This window comes from Orbilia oligospora, assembly GCF_000225545.1.
Source record: "Orbilia oligospora ATCC 24927 unplaced genomic scaffold scaffold00109, whole genome shotgun sequence".
Lineage (NCBI taxonomy): Eukaryota > Fungi > Ascomycota > Orbiliomycetes > Orbiliales > Orbiliaceae > Orbilia > Orbilia oligospora.
In genome coordinates this window covers 34,292-49,482 of record NW_011645666.1, presented here as the reverse complement: position 1 = coordinate 49,482, position 15,191 = coordinate 34,292, and the positions used below count along the sequence as shown (strand labels likewise).

The 15,191-nt window shown below is 47.4% G+C and overlaps 3 protein-coding genes across 3 annotated transcripts; 2 read left to right on the top strand and 1 right to left on the bottom strand.

The window, feature by feature from the left end:
• Nucleotides 1-1,791: 1,791 nt before the first annotated feature.
• On the top strand, nt 1,792-3,772 carry AOL_s00109g14 (uncharacterized protein; the record flags this gene model as incomplete). Its single annotated transcript, XM_011126495.1, has 2 exons — nt 1,792-2,388; nt 2,486-3,772. The coding sequence occupies 2 exons, from the start codon at nt 1,792-1,794 to the stop codon at nt 3,770-3,772; spliced, it is 1,884 nt and encodes a 627-aa protein (XP_011124797.1).
• Nucleotides 3,773-4,828: 1,056 nt separating this feature from the next.
• Nucleotides 4,829-7,752, top strand: AOL_s00109g13 (uncharacterized protein; the record flags this gene model as incomplete). Its single annotated transcript, XM_011126494.1, has 2 exons — nt 4,829-6,166; nt 6,265-7,752. 2 exons carry the CDS (start codon nt 4,829-4,831, stop codon nt 7,750-7,752), a joined length of 2,826 nt encoding a protein of 941 aa, XP_011124796.1.
• A 4,988-nt stretch (nt 7,753-12,740) lies between these two features.
• Nucleotides 12,741-12,993, bottom strand: AOL_s00109g12 (uncharacterized protein; the record flags this gene model as incomplete). Its single annotated transcript, XM_011126493.1, has 2 exons — nt 12,741-12,855; nt 12,917-12,993. The coding sequence occupies 2 exons, from the start codon at nt 12,991-12,993 to the stop codon at nt 12,741-12,743; spliced, it is 192 nt and encodes a 63-aa protein (XP_011124795.1).
• Nucleotides 12,994-15,191: the final 2,198 nt, after the last annotated feature.

Below are 15,191 nucleotides of genomic sequence, written 5' to 3'. Positions count from 1 at the left end.
TAGGAGGACTAGAACACCTGAGCCGGGTCCATGGCCATGGACCCGGGCATAATCAACTGCGAGATCGTCAGGCCCAGCCCAGCCCGCCAATATATAGGTGCACTCATTTGTGAGTGGCCAAGCTTCGTGCCTCTTCCGAATGAGAATCCAGTTCCTCCTCATGTAGAGTAAAGTTGGCCGCGGTACTAAATTTAACAGCGACAGCTGGCTTTAGCGGATCTTGTCATTTAATGCAAAGGACCAAATCATGATAATGATAACCTTTGGATTCAAGGTTGCACATAAGTTACCCTTTGAAGACTAGGCGAATCAATGATTAGGGGTCACATGACGACGTGTCGACAAATCGAAGCTTCTGTACTCCCACATAGTCGGACAAGACAGCTCTGTGGGGTAAGAATTTGATCGTAACCCTTCTGAAAATTGTATAAATAAATATCAAATTAGAATTGTTACAGTATTAGAAGTCTTTAAGTTCTTGGCGAGTGCGCGGGTGTTTTCAACGTTTTGCACAAATTCGTGTGGAATGTGTGGTTTCGATCGAAATATTTCGGCGCAATAAAGTCGTCATTCGTGCGTTATCATCCTAACCTCTTGGCCGGCTGAAATGGCGAGGTAGTTGCAGCACGCCGGCACGTGAGTAGGCGGTGTGCAGAGTTTCTTCCTGATGCATGGTTCGTTTCCTTGGCCAGTCGTAGGTAAGGTTGGGGCGGGCAAGCGCATGTGGCTGCTGGTGACCTTTCTAAGAGTCGAGAGAGCTCTGGGTGCAATACAATGCAATGAACCCTCCCAAAGAAATCAAGAAATTCTAAAGTTTTTGTAACCATAAAACCACGATTGAGTTTGGCAACCTAATCCAATTGGCGATACCTATCAGTTTCTGATTAAGTGCCTCAAGCCGCCGACTGGCTTGGAGCTAAAAACCTGGGCCCCGCCCTTGTCGGAAAATGCTGCCGTCGACGAGCTCGCGAATCGAGGTTCTTCTGCCCGTCACAGAATAAAGCTAGCGCTGGTGTCACAGGGGAGTTTACCGCTACTCCTTTCTGCCAGCGTGAGTCGTAGCTCGTAGGCCGAATTGCAGTCTCCAGTTGGTAAGCATATGTCTCTGGCCGGCTGGAAAACGTGTCAGACCGCGTCCTCGGGATTGAGCAGGAAGAAATGTCGTGTAAGATCGTAATTAAAATCGCAGGCGTGCATTTTATAAACTCTGGGACGGTCGATTACTCTGAAGTTCATATGCATTTGAAGCCCTTCTCCACCGGCTTCCCGTCTCTGCCAGCAATATCATCCACACCGACAGGGTCTGCTCAGGACACGAGGACGAGGACGAGGAGACTCCCTGGTCCCACCCAGCGAGCGAGCGAGACTTTTTTTTTCGCACACACGGCCGGCGAGTGGAAACCGCTAGACGAAAAATAACACGGCCGGCTTGACTCAATTTTTTCTTCTGTTCTGTCCTAGGAATTAATTAATTAGTACAGTCGAGCGAGAATATTCGAACTTCCTTTTAAAATCGATAGAAGATTATATACTACTTACTTGTTGATACTTAACTTACAGGCTAGAGGTTTAATTGATAGTCTCTAGTTTATTTGTTTATACCCGTCCCAGTCGGCCAGGTCGAGTTCACGAGAAAACACCACCGGCACCCGCCTGCAGTGTGTTTCGAACGTTCCGCTTTCCTTTCGAGCATTCAAAACCCTCCAAACAACTACTTTTTGTCTGCCCAGACAGAGCAAAAGCAACACCAGAAACTGATAGTGTCGATAGCACTGTCCAAGTAAGAGAAAAATGGAGGCGAAGTCCGCCCCGGCAGCTGCGGATAAACACGAGGAGCCCACCGTCGTGGAGGCATCTTCGACTCCCATCGAGCTGTTGGCGGAGGCAACTCAACTCGCTCGCGAGGCATTGGCCCATCACGCCAAAACCCAGGCTCTTCACGCGTCAAACCCCAACGACCCTGCACAGGACTCCTCTAGCCCGGTGCCGACCACCAAGGAAAACGAGGCCCTCGGAATTTCTAAAGACGTCGGCGGGTTTGACGCTGAAAAGCAGTCATCGGCTGGTGCTGGGACTGATGCTGGGACTGGAGCTGGAACTGGAACTGGTGCGGGTCTAAAGGCGGTGGCCCCGCCATTGTCCATACCAGTACCCGCTGGCAAGCATGATGATAGTAACCAAAGGGACACCACCACTCCACCGAACGAGAGGAAGACACCGTCTGATGAGATGGTTATCTCACCTATTATAGCTGCTACGCCGCATCCCAACATTGGGAACAAGCGAACTGCTTCTGGTGCTATCAAGGCACCGAGCACATCGCTCCCTGCCACACCGTACCAACCTGCTACTTCATCTCCTCGAAACGGCCGAGAGCGGATAGGCGAGGTATTATCCCTTTTCGCAGGCCGTACCGTATCTTGGATGCTGCCATTTTAATACATCCAACCTGGTGTACATGCTAACCAGGTGTTAATTTGCATAGCTATCGACCCAGCTCCGCTCAAGGTTGTCATATGCAATGATCAAGATGCAGAACGGTCTTCAAGGGCAGAGTTTTGATCAGGTGGAGAATTATATAGTCGAGAAACGACAGAATAGACTATCACAGTCACCTTCCATAACTGCTTCAAACACTCCTTTGATCCCACCAGCTACGATCGGCTCCGTTCAGACTGGTGCTGCAAGCCAACCTCTGAAGCGTCAGACCTCAGTCGACAGCTATTCGGGTGGATTGGGTATATCTTTAATGCCTTCCCCGGTCCCGGCGAGCCCTCGAGCCCCTCATAGCCGTGTCGGTCGCCATTCTCGAACCACTAGCGACCCATCTGCTATGTTTTTGGCCCCTGCTGCGAATATAAGCTCACATCAGGACCCAAATTACTGGGTGAAGCCTCCTCCTTCCCCACTACCCTCAAACATACGAGGGAGTGGGCACAATCCAAATCAGGCGTTGGACTCCTTCGCTGCAAGGTTCCAGATGTCACCGGGTCGCCATCTGGCACCGGCAGCTCCAATTCGCCACCATGCTCGGTCGCCTAGCGGGTCTCATACTTTACCAGTCCGTCGAGGGAGGCACCCACCGCCGTCTTTGCCCAAGACATTCAGTAATATGAGCTCTGTGTCAAATATATCCTCCGCTCCTACAGATATTCTTAGTCTCTCCGAGGAACCAATATCTTCTCAGGCAAATCCGTCAGCAGCTGTTCGTCCCTGCACCCCTGTTAGGACGAACACTCTGACAATGGAGCAGGATGCTGTGGAGTCTCTGATGTTTCTGTCATCACCTGGTCATTCGCAGCACAGGGGATCAAGGCCGGCGTCTAGATCTGCCGTCTCCACACATCAACCACAATTCCAAAGCCAGCTTATACAGCAGGTCTGGAACGGAGGCCCTACCGACCGGGAAGGTGATTCTTTCATGGAAACGGCAGCCAGCACAACCGTTGACGATGAAGAGGTTCGGCTGGTGGAAGAGGACGACGAGCTGGATAAGGAGTTGGATAGACAGCGGAAGAACCAAGAGTATGGCGAGCCAGATACGGATCACGAACTTAGGAAGGAGGTTAACGGCGTAAACTTGTCAAGTAGGACACCACAGCAGCAGGGTAGGGGCGACCATGCCGCACGGGTCAAAAGGGTCAAGACGATGGAGGAGATGCTGAGTGCGGCAGACAGGGCGGATGCAGCGGCACATTGGCAGTACACCTCTGGTACTCCTGATAAACCAGCAGCGGCACCAGTTGCACCCAGCCCCATGTTGAGTGGTTAAGGCCATTTAAATATCTGATCCTCATTTCGGTAAGCCAGCAAGATTCAAGTAGTTAGGAATACCCCTCTCTCTCTTTCGCTTTTTGTAAGTATATATATTTTTCTATCATTCTGATCTGGTTGCTTTTCTTTCTTTCTTTCTTTCTTTTTCTTTACTCTATACCCAGGTTATGAATTCCTTTGTTTGCGTCTGTTATTGATACCGATATGGTCGATTGAGTGCTATTTGGAATTTCCTGGCGTATAGTTTAGCTGTTTTGAAAGGGCATTCATTTTGTAAGGACTTTTGAGGCAGAGCGGTACAGCCTTGACTGTTGCCCAGAGTGGGCGATCTGATTGAATGAGGAATATAATATAGATAACATTTAACATACACCTGATGTTATAAACAAAATACACTCGGATAATAAAGAATTTGCTCTCAATAGAAGGGGAGCCCAATATCTCATATATAGTATGTGTATAGAGAGAGATGAATAGGTAGGTACCTATTTCTTTGCATGCCGGACGGGCCTTCATGGTGTTTTGATATATTGCGTTGAGGCGGACAGCTAGAAAACCCTCCACTGCCCTGCTCTTCACTGTCGCAACCTTCCCTCGTTTACCACCAACCTCACTCATCACCACCACTGCCTCCATCGGCTATCACCCCCAACTTATCCTTGCTATCTTTTAATCGAGGGCTCCTATCTAGTCTTCTACCTGGACGCCATCAACTGAAATCCAGGTGGAAGAAAAATTCCTAGACATTCCCTTGTTTCTCTTACGCTTGTGATTACACGTACCGATTGCTTGTTGCTCTGTGGTTTGTATATAGTACATCTTCACTACCCGATTTGGGGCTATCAGCCCCATAATTTTTCCTTCCGACCAAACAAAACCCCCCTTCCTGTGCAAGTGCAAGTGGAGGCTCAGGAGTTTCCCTCGACACAATTCGGTTAGCTACATTTAACAGACTGTCATTAGCCATCAGCCGTCTCCGGATTGATTATTGACATCGTCATCGCACATCATTTCTCTCAGATTTGACAGCTCTCTTTTGGTTTCTTCAGTCACAATGGCTGCTTTGACCGGCATGCCGCAGTCTACTAACATACAGCTATCAGAAGATCAAGAAAGGACATCTCTTGAAAAGCTATTGCTGTTACGCGACACTGTTCGTTCTGGAAAACATCCAAACGTTAGACCTAAGCATACAATAGCTGCTGGCGTCGATAGTTCTGGTTCAAATAACCTTAAGAGCAGTCAGCCCGTTGCATTGAACGGGAAACAGAACGGAGCTGCTCCCTCCGTTCTTTCAGCTCCGAGCAATACGATCGATACTTCGGCTCGACCAATCCCCGTGTTCACCGGCTCCTCAAAAGGCGAATTAAACGGCGGACGAACCGTGATCACAGTATCTGGGAGGGATGCTGCCCCTCATCAAAATAATGGTAGAGACCAGAGAGACACCGGACGCCAACAGGGGCAGAGACCACCGCAGCAGCAGCAGCAGCAGCAGCAACAACAGCAGCAGCAACAGCAGCAGCAACAGCAGCAGCAACAGCAGCAACAACAGCAGCAGCAACAGCAGCAGCAACAGCAGCAGCAGCAACAGCTACCGCTGAGCCAACCTCAATGGGATCCCAGCCAACAGTGGATGATGCCTCCTGGACAGAACCAAATGCAGGGCAGCCCAGAGGACATGAACGCCTTTGCGCACCATCTCATGTTGGCTGTTCCGCAATCCCAGAACCCGTTTGAATTGCCACCAGGATTCCCGTTGCTACCTGTTCCGCATTTGCTGCCAGCTCAAGCTTTACCAGGGCAGCCGTTGCCCCAATCAATTCCTTTAACTAATCAAACCCAGCTACAGCCTGAGCCTATGGTCGTAGACAAATCACCAGTAGTAGACACTCGAAATTCTGAGAAGAAAGAACGTGAGGCTATTGGCAACAGTAAACATCAACAGGTTCAACAGAACGGAAACAACCAGGCATCTCAAGCAAAGACCGTATCTTCCGCTGCTACTGACCTACAAGCGAGTTTGAAAAAGGCACAGGAATACGCAGCTACGCTCCCACCAAAACCCGCGCCTGGAACAAAGCCAAGCACGACCAAACAGCCACAACAAGACAAGAATCGTAACAATAGCGGCCCAGCTTCATCTCCAATGGCGCCAACGTTCCCTGCCAACGCCGATAGACGTGATGATGAGAAGCTAGGCTTTCAAGGACGGCCCCAGCGAGAAAATCGACAGTACGGCGATAACAAGCGTGGAACGGAGCCTTTACGCAAGACTGCAATGAACAACAACCATAACTCAACTAAAGAAGAACGGCGAGAACGCGAGAGAGATCGCCAGCTTGAACGGGAGCGGGAGAGAGAACGAGAACGAGGTGGCGATCGGTGGCAGGTTCGTGAGAACCGGGGCTTCGATTCCAAGGTCTTAACATTTTCCCGAAGTATATATTGCTAAACGGTTTGGTAAAGCTGATTTTTATGAATATATAGAAACGGAGGTCGAGTTCACCACTATATGATGAGGCACCCACAAACAAGGGGCCGGCCTTCGCTACGCCACCAGCTACTCGTCCCGGTGAGGCTACGGGATCCAACCGTCCATACGATTACAAACCGGCAGATCTCGACGAAGGGGACGAAGCTGTCACGGATCCGAAAAAACGAGCTAACCCTAAGGACGCTCCAAAGCAACAGCAAACCATGGATAAGAAATCACCTCCACAACCTGTTAAGCGGGAGGCTCCACCTCTTTCACCGGTTGTTACAATTCCTCGAGGATCACCTACCCTTGAACCTTTATCCCCTGGGAAGGCTGCACGTTATGGGATCCCGCCACAGGACCGATATGCTAAGCAGCAACCAGGCTATTTCCGCTACCGTGACCCTTACCCTCCTCCGCCTCATATGATGGGGTACACTCGTGGCCCGTACGAAGCAGAATATGGGTATCCTCCACCACGCGATCCTCGTCCGGTGTCTCCTCGAAGGGTATATTTGCCGGAGGGACGTGGGTACGCTCAGGAATATGTCTACCAGGATGCATACCATGACCCATACTACCCGTACCCTGCTCGTCGTTCTGGATCATCGCCCCCACCACCCCCACGAGTGCCGAGACCACAATATAGGTACGAGGATGAAGAGCTACAGAGGGCCCCTAGAGGCCGCTCGCCTTCGCCTAGAGCTTCTAGCAGAATGCCTACTGCCCGTCCTAGACGCTCTAGCAGATCGCTCTCACCATCCAGAGAGCGTCCCACCCCAAGAGCGAGTGCCCCGCCTACAGAAGCGGTTGAGGAATCACGAGCCGACAGGGCTCTCATTCGGGCCTCGGACGGGCCTCATTATGCTGACTATGCACCATATCCTCGTCCCATGGCCCCATACGATGCCTACAGTGACCCTTACAACAGGCCGGTGATCATCCGAGAGCGCGTTCCTGTCTACGTAACCAGGGTCGTCTATGTCGATTCGAATGATCCTGAAGGGCGGCCCTATAGACCCAGATCTCCTGGGTATTCCGCTTCACATGCGCCCCCGCCACCAGTACACCCACATGGGCCACCGGCACCCTCTCATCCTCCCCCACCAATGCGCAGGTATGTTGATGACCCTGACGTCATGATGAGTGACCGAGTATACAGAGAACGAGACTATGACTATGCCCCCTATGATCGCGGGTATGGTAGGGAGTACGCTAGAGAGTACGCCCCCCCTCCAATGGCACCACCGGCGCACCACCATCACCACCCACCAGCCCCCCCTCCTCCACAGCCAATGAGGGATGGGTATGCTAGGGAATATGCCATGGCCCCGCCTACCGCTAGGGAAGAAGAAAGGGAACGAGTTTATCGAGAAAGAGAGTATGGCGCGGGAAATCCGCCAATGGGTGCATCGCGGGATGTCGAGGACGGGCGATTGCCATACGGAAGGGATAGAGGTATGGCACCCCCAGCGCCAGGTGGGGTTAGGTATGCCTAAACCTTTTGGCTATTGATTTTGATGCTTCATAGCAAGCATATTATCTTCCATTGGTTTTTTCTTTTTAAGCTTTTTGCAAGATTTGTTTTTCGTTTCTACCCCTTTCTTCATTGACTTGTAATAAAATAGTGTTTATCCCATCTAAGATTTCAGCCTTTGCTGGGAGAGATGGAAAGAGGCGCCAATGCGCTAGCGATTAAATCGCTGTAACATGTGGTTCCATTGCTCTTACATACAAAAAGCGAATGTTTCATGCATGCTTTTGGAATTCGTTTCTCTAGCATTGTTACTAGCCTCGAATCCATGGTTACTTGCGCGAAGCCTTCTTTTTTGTACTGCGTTTTATCCTTCCTTGAGAAAAGTCTCTTCATCCTCTTTATCAATAATCTAGACGTTATTCGGCCCCTCAATATAATCTGTGTGAGACATCCTTTAACCTCTCTCTCCACCTTCCGTCCCTCGTAGGCTCTACTCGAAACCATTGGCTGGGATAATAAGTTCCACAGGTTCCGAAATAGATATAGCATATGGCAGCTCGTATGTGCAGTAAGCTTATAAGCACGACGCTTCTATAGATCTAGCTTCGGGTCGGATGTCCTTCAAACCCGCCTTAGGGGGTAGGATTTAAATGAAGATACACATGGGCACCTCGATACTATCGTTTTTGATTATTTGTAATTCCAGATCTTTGTACCTAGGGTTCAGAGTTACCTCGTGAGGTAAATTCTAGCTCAGATAGAAATCTAGATGGAAGGGAGCTCTTTAGCAAAATTTTGTCATTGAAGGGCATGCATACTATCGCGACGCTAAAAATCCCAACGAAACCAAGTAATCGATATTACAAGGTTCGGCCACGGATGGTATCTAGTCGCTACTGTTCTAGAATATGTATAATGTCAGGTAACTTCGAATTCGAGAATAATGTCTGAGACATATATAGGGGGAACTAGCTAGGTGGTCCTGCGAATACGGGAGATGGCCGGAGCCTGGTCGATGCAAAATGCATATATGTAGGTATATATTAATTTTTGATGTCCCGATGGGAAGCGAGCCAATAGTTTGGAAGAGTGGGAAACGTGGTATAGATTTATGAAGTATGGGTTAGTTATGACGCTTAAGTAAGTTAAGTACCTACCTACTTTTTAGTTGGTTGTGTGCATATATTGAACGGGCTTCGATTCTACCGAGGTTTGATGTCATAAGGCGTTCTTCGTGACGGATTTAAAGGTAAGAATTTTTTTAATTTCTTTATTTTTATTTTTTTTATTTTCTTCCTTCTGCTCTTTGAATCGTTTTTTGCTTTGCATGTTTTTTCTTTTTTTGAACGGGAGGCGTTCAAGGATTTGGGCTATTGGGACCTTCCGGTATGGGATCGAAGAGTTCGGGGAAAGAATTTTTCTTTTAAAACACCAAGTTTTGATCTCCGTCTTCTGAGATTTACGATTTCGGCTGGTTGATCGATTGCGGATGTGTATATACTATTGGTTAAGGATCTTTATAATTTTACATTGGGTATACGTACGGAATCGACCCGGGAGCTTTATTACCACCTAGCAAGTCTTTATCGTTCGTGAATCCCTCATATACATGTTTTATAAATACTGATTGATATCAAATGTAATTAGCTATAGGTGATCTGGTATATGTAAAAAGTATGGCATTGGATTATTCTAGAATACTACTGAAGTAGGCTCAAACACTTTACATATCCAATATTTGAAGTTACTGTATACCAACTTGGTTTCTGACTAGTAGTTGTAAGGTATCTAGATAGTTAGTTCGAATATTATATTTTACATACGTTTATGCAGCATATACGAACTACATACGATTCAAAAAGGATGAACAACGGGTAGATCTAAGAAAGTATTATAAAATATCGGAGTGTACTGATCTCGTACCCAGACACACTAACTAGTGTAATAGGTAATTAATTCGCAAGCAAGGCGCAATTTATTTACGTAGGCATGTACCGCTGGTGGGATCATCTAATTAGACCTGTCTATCAATTCGCGCGATATAGCGGGTTTGGGAAGGAGACACAAGATGATTCAGAAGGAACAAATGGTAAAAAAAACCCAAGTTTTATGTCAGTGTCAAAGAGGGATGGGAGAGCATTAGTTGACTACCAGCCCTATCTAGGTAAGCGCATACATCCTTTTTTTGTGTCTCTGTTGATGGGAGGATATATCGATAGATGGCTGTGCTAATGAAAGTATACTGTTGTACATTTGATTGCTATAGCTACCGGATCCAAAGGCTTAGTTATTGCTGGATTCAAAGTTAGGTTACTACCTAAGTATGTATACATGTACCTACTTATGGAGAATAAAAGACCACAAGGGGAGGAAAGGGAAAGAGTTATAATTCAAAGAACTACAAGTAGGAAGGAAAAAACGGAAAGGCAGCAACGACTAGAATCCCGGCGTATTACTGCGAGGAAGAAAGAGAAGAACAGTATGGGTGGCAAATGCTAGGAGAAAAGTGTCACGGTCATGATCATGGTCTGACTCGACTTCCTTGGGTTGACATAGAGGGAATGACAAGGGCATGGTCTTAAGAAGGGATGTTGACATGTTTGACAAGGGAAGGCATGAATGGACGTTGAGATAGGCTTCCCGCTTGGATTTGATTGTTGCATTTTGTTTTTTTTTCTTTTGTTTTTTTTTCTTTCTCTTATATTTTCTTTTTTAGCCTTCTTGTGTAATGCAGGAGCTTAATGGAGCCTTTATCCGGACGGATAGATCATCGAAGAGACCGGATTTGCATTTATTTTATTTTTTTTGTAACGGAACTCAGGGTTCGCTTTTATCTTTTTCGGTTAATGGGGAAATGGAATTGAGGGTCCTGCTTTGCGGGGCATAGTTAGTGACGTTGGAGTTGAGTTTGAATGGAGCCATTAGGGTGGAGAGTGATCAAAGTAGAGAAGGAAATATTGTCTTGTATCTCCGAATTTCAGTTGCCTGGCCATGGTCTTTTTACTTTTCACTTTTTTTGTCTCTTAGCTCGAGTACCTCAAAAGGTAGAGGCCGTGAGACTTAGAGTTTTTTTTTCGCGGCCTGCGAATCAAGCAAGTGAGTTGGATATCCTGCCTTCCTAAAATAAAATTGATGGAAAACGGTCTCTTAAGAGTTTCTTTTTGTATTTGCAGTGTCTGGGATAGACGATGTCCCAAAACCTGGTAAGGCGGTGATGATCCGATTTGTACATACTTACCTGCGAAGACGCATAGGTGGCTCGAAGAAACATGGTGGTAGCACCGGTCTTGCTAGGAGAAGGAGCCTTTTTTTTTTTTACGTATAGGAGTCTGAGGTATAATAAAATGCCAGTGGAAATGGGCGTTGGATTTCGGTATGTCGTAAACGGGGGGGTTCCTGCATGGTGTGCATATGCAGAAGGCATGTAAGCGGACGCCGCTTTCCGGAGGCGAACTGCAATCTGCAGTGTCGCGGGTTTAGCGATGCTGAAGCCGTCCAAGGCGAAGAGAACATCGTGTCGTACGTATGTTCGGCCTTGCAGGGGCAGTCTTCCTGCTGGAGGAAACATTTGTAACTTATGCACCCGGGCCCTCGCGCTCGACGATAGGCCTATAGGCTCCTGAGGTTATAGTGCAGCTGCCAGTCCCTCCCAATCGCAAAGAAATGCTTAAGCTTCCGTTGCGTGCGTTGTATGCACTCATATTAGAGTTTGCATGCCTCGACGAAGGGATGTGTAGATGTCAACAGTTGTGCTCTTGATGTCTCGGGACATTCGGTAAGTTAAAACAAAGGACCGCTTGAATAGTTGGATGACGAAAGCTTAGGCATGCCCTGGCCCTCGAGTCTAACGTGAGTAGCATTTTATTTTATTTTACTTTATTTTATTTTATTTTTTCCTTTATTTTTCTATTGCTTGCTTGTGTGCATGCATGTTCCCCGTTCGATTCGGTCTTGGCTGTCCAACTGGTGCCTGTTTGGAGAGAGTGCGGAGGATAGACGGTGGTAGGGGCCGACTTTGGCCAGGTTGACTGGCGTATATCGTCATATCCGCATATCCGTATATTATTTGCACTAGAGCTTCGGATTCGCTTGTGTGATGGATATCATGGATCCGTATGATATGAGCTGTGATTGTGTCTCGATGTGTGTGGCCATGTATCACTAAAAGTTAGCGTTGTCGCGTGGAGAGGCTCGAGCGAGAGTGATCGGTGAGCTAGATGGATGATTTTACTTACAGGATCAAGCTAAAGGTGATGAGGCGGATATCAACATCGCGAGGCTCGCTTGTCGTCATGATGACCCTGCACGGTGATTTCGGTGCTGTGAAGTCGTGAATTGTTTAATTTCTTAATGCCCTCGTTTTCTAATCGTGAGATCGATGCATATGAATGTCACTCTTGTCCAAATATCGGTGAAGAATACATACTTCATAGTGTACCTCATACCTCATACTTCTCTCTCTCTCTCTCTGTCGACTCTGTCGACTCTTCCAATTGACTCTCTTTCTTTCTCTCTCTCCCTCTCTCTCACCCCGGCAAGGAATCGAACCGAGATCTAGATCTAGTACGTCTTCCAAGCTCCCGTAAACCCTGACACCCAACATACATAACACTACCACCTTCTCTTGACAGTTCCGCCTCCGGTTCGAACGTAGTTACGTTCGGTAACCCGAAGTTAAGCAAGCAAGCAAGCAAACCAGCAAGTAAGTACGGACCGGTCCCTCCGGGTGCAGATTGTGATTACAGAGTGAATACCAAGTCAATCCCCATTCCTGACTTCGAAATGTGGGGTTTCTGAGCATCTGGACCAGCCTGGTTTCATCTGCATACTGTACACAGTAGCAGCACCCTCGCATCGAAAGCCTCATTCTTTCTTCCCTCGTCTCTCTTCCTGTCTCTGCACGTCGGGGCCCAATTGAATCGAATCCAGTCTACCCCCGCCCGCTCTCGTATGTGCTGAACTCGACCTCCCCTGCTCGCTGTTTTCGCTTCCTGCAGATGCACCTCCACATCACTCCTCTGGCCGGTTAGCTTCCTGTTGTGCTGCTGGGGTAATTGCCTTGTCTTCATGCACCTTTCCAGGCGCTTTGCAGGTATCTCTGGTACTTTGACTGCTCGAGGACGGACTAAGCAAGTCCAAGTTACCATAACCAGATCCCAAGGTCCCCACATTGCTACATTACATACCTTAGCGTCTCCTCATTCTCTGCCCTATCTTTCAGGTGTGCACACTTTAAATCGGAGCCGTGCTCTTGCCCACGCATTTCCTTGGGTGCCGAGCGGTTCGACCGACAAGGAAAAGTGCATTTTGCAATTGCTCGAATTCATTCATCCATTATTTTTTATTTTTTTATTTTGTTTTTTAGGTGCATTTCCCTGTCAAACCGTTTACGTTTTGAAGCCCCATTAAAAGCTCATATTATCCCTCCACATGATATTTCTTTTCTTTCTTGAAAAGTGCATACCGAAGTACTAAGCAATACCTCAGATCTTTGAATTTCACGCCAGGTCCCAAGCGAGGTTGTATCAAGATAACATCTTTGGGGAGAAGCCCAGATTTCGAAGAAACCCATTTTTTGGTCCTTTCGAAGTAGACAATGGACCTCTAACAAAGTCGACCCGCTACTTTTTTTACTTCTCCCAAGCTAAAATCTCGAGGGATCGAAAACGGGGAGGCTTTTTACGCCTGCAGCCGCCATTATTAATATATTTGCTATTGAAAGGGAGAAGCTTGCCCGGCCTATCTCGCCAGCATCGGACAGCATCGCATCACCGCAGCCGGATTAAAACATCAACCGCCAATTCACACACAGACACTAGACTTGCAGACACACGCATAGTCATAGAAAATAATAAAAGGATAGATCTGGAGTATCTATTCGTTTATTCGTTTATTCATCTATCCGGTTTTCATCATTCGGTATTAACACTCTATCCACTCGCTTCCAACTTCCGCTTTGCTTGTCCTAGCTACCTAGCTAGCGACGTTTTCCCGAGATCCCGCCCTTCAACGTTTTTTTTTTTTAAATCTGTTTTTGATACACCATCGAAAGTCTACCCGTTGCAGATAAGAGGCCCACCAAGGGAGAAACGATACGGCCTTGTCTTGTGGATCGAAAGCTACGCCCAGGGTCTAGCTTGTTTCCTCTCTTACACAATACATCCACCTTTCAGCTCGTGGATCTTTCAGGTATTTACATTTCTACACTTTACATTTACTTCCCTTTGATCGGCACTCTTAAGAGAAGCTTAAGAGGCCATGTACATGTAGCAGGCCCAGGCTGCGTATCCCGGTCTTCAACATCGCAATTGCAGCATCTCCGCTTTCAAATCCCTTCATTCTGGCTTGTTTTTGCAGAATCTTGACACGATTTCAAACTCTACAGCTCTGTCAGTGTTTTGCTTCATTAACTATATCGTGCTTTGCCTGGTCTGAAGGCTTTCCCATCTCTATTTCCGTTTAAATTTTTTGATTGATATCATCGCAATTGAACATTTCGACCCAAAGAGCACCCGTTCCTAAGCTTCCCCCAACGTCCTCCGGATCTCATCCTCCGTGTCTTAGTTATACCCGCACTTTCCCCATATTCCTATCGCCGTTGAGAACCTGGCCCGGGACTGCTGTTCTTTGAAGCCGTGCCTGTGTTCACTAGGATCCCAAGGTTGGACCCAAATCTTGGCAGTGCCTGTGAGGAAAGCAGCAGCAGAGTGCCGGATCTTCTTGTTCTCCCTCTCTGTCTGTCCTTCTCTACCACCCATCACATTTATTTGTTTTTTTTTCCCCTTCGTTGAAACCAACCAAACCGAGCCAACCTGACAGCCAGGACGAGCCGAAGAGTGCCTCTGCTGGGGCTGGTAATAATTAACCAGATACTGGCATATTCGGGGCTCCCATCTCGGACTATTCCCCGTTCTGCCACTTCCGAGTTGGACCTACCTCTGTCGTCCACTTTTCCTTCTTGTTCCTCCATCTCGGTTGCAGCTGGATATCCAATAATCCTCGCCTGCTTTTTTTATCTTTTATAATTTTTTTTTTATAAAGAACCAAAAAAAGTCGATTGCAGGAACTAATAAAAAGCATCCCCGGCCAGGACGTTCATTGTTTCTATTCTGTATCCCGTTCTTGCATAGTTCCAATCATTTGTTCCGCTAGATTATTTCGGCCGGTTGTGCTACGCTTCGCTGCGGTTCTTCTCTTGGGCTAACGTACCGCAGAAATTTCACTAGTACCCTTCCATTACTTTTTTTTTTTTTTTTAAAGTTAATATCTTGTTATCTTTATTTTTTGATACCCCGAACTTAGAATCTCGACAGACGGGAGCTTCGAGGAAACCCTCACATTTCAGCATACTTCAGTACATACAATACCCCGCTCGATCTCGACTCTTCATCGCCAGTTCCCTTCGTTTGGTTGTTAAACTTCGTGGTTTCGTTTATTTTTTATTTTTTTGTTGTGGTGCAC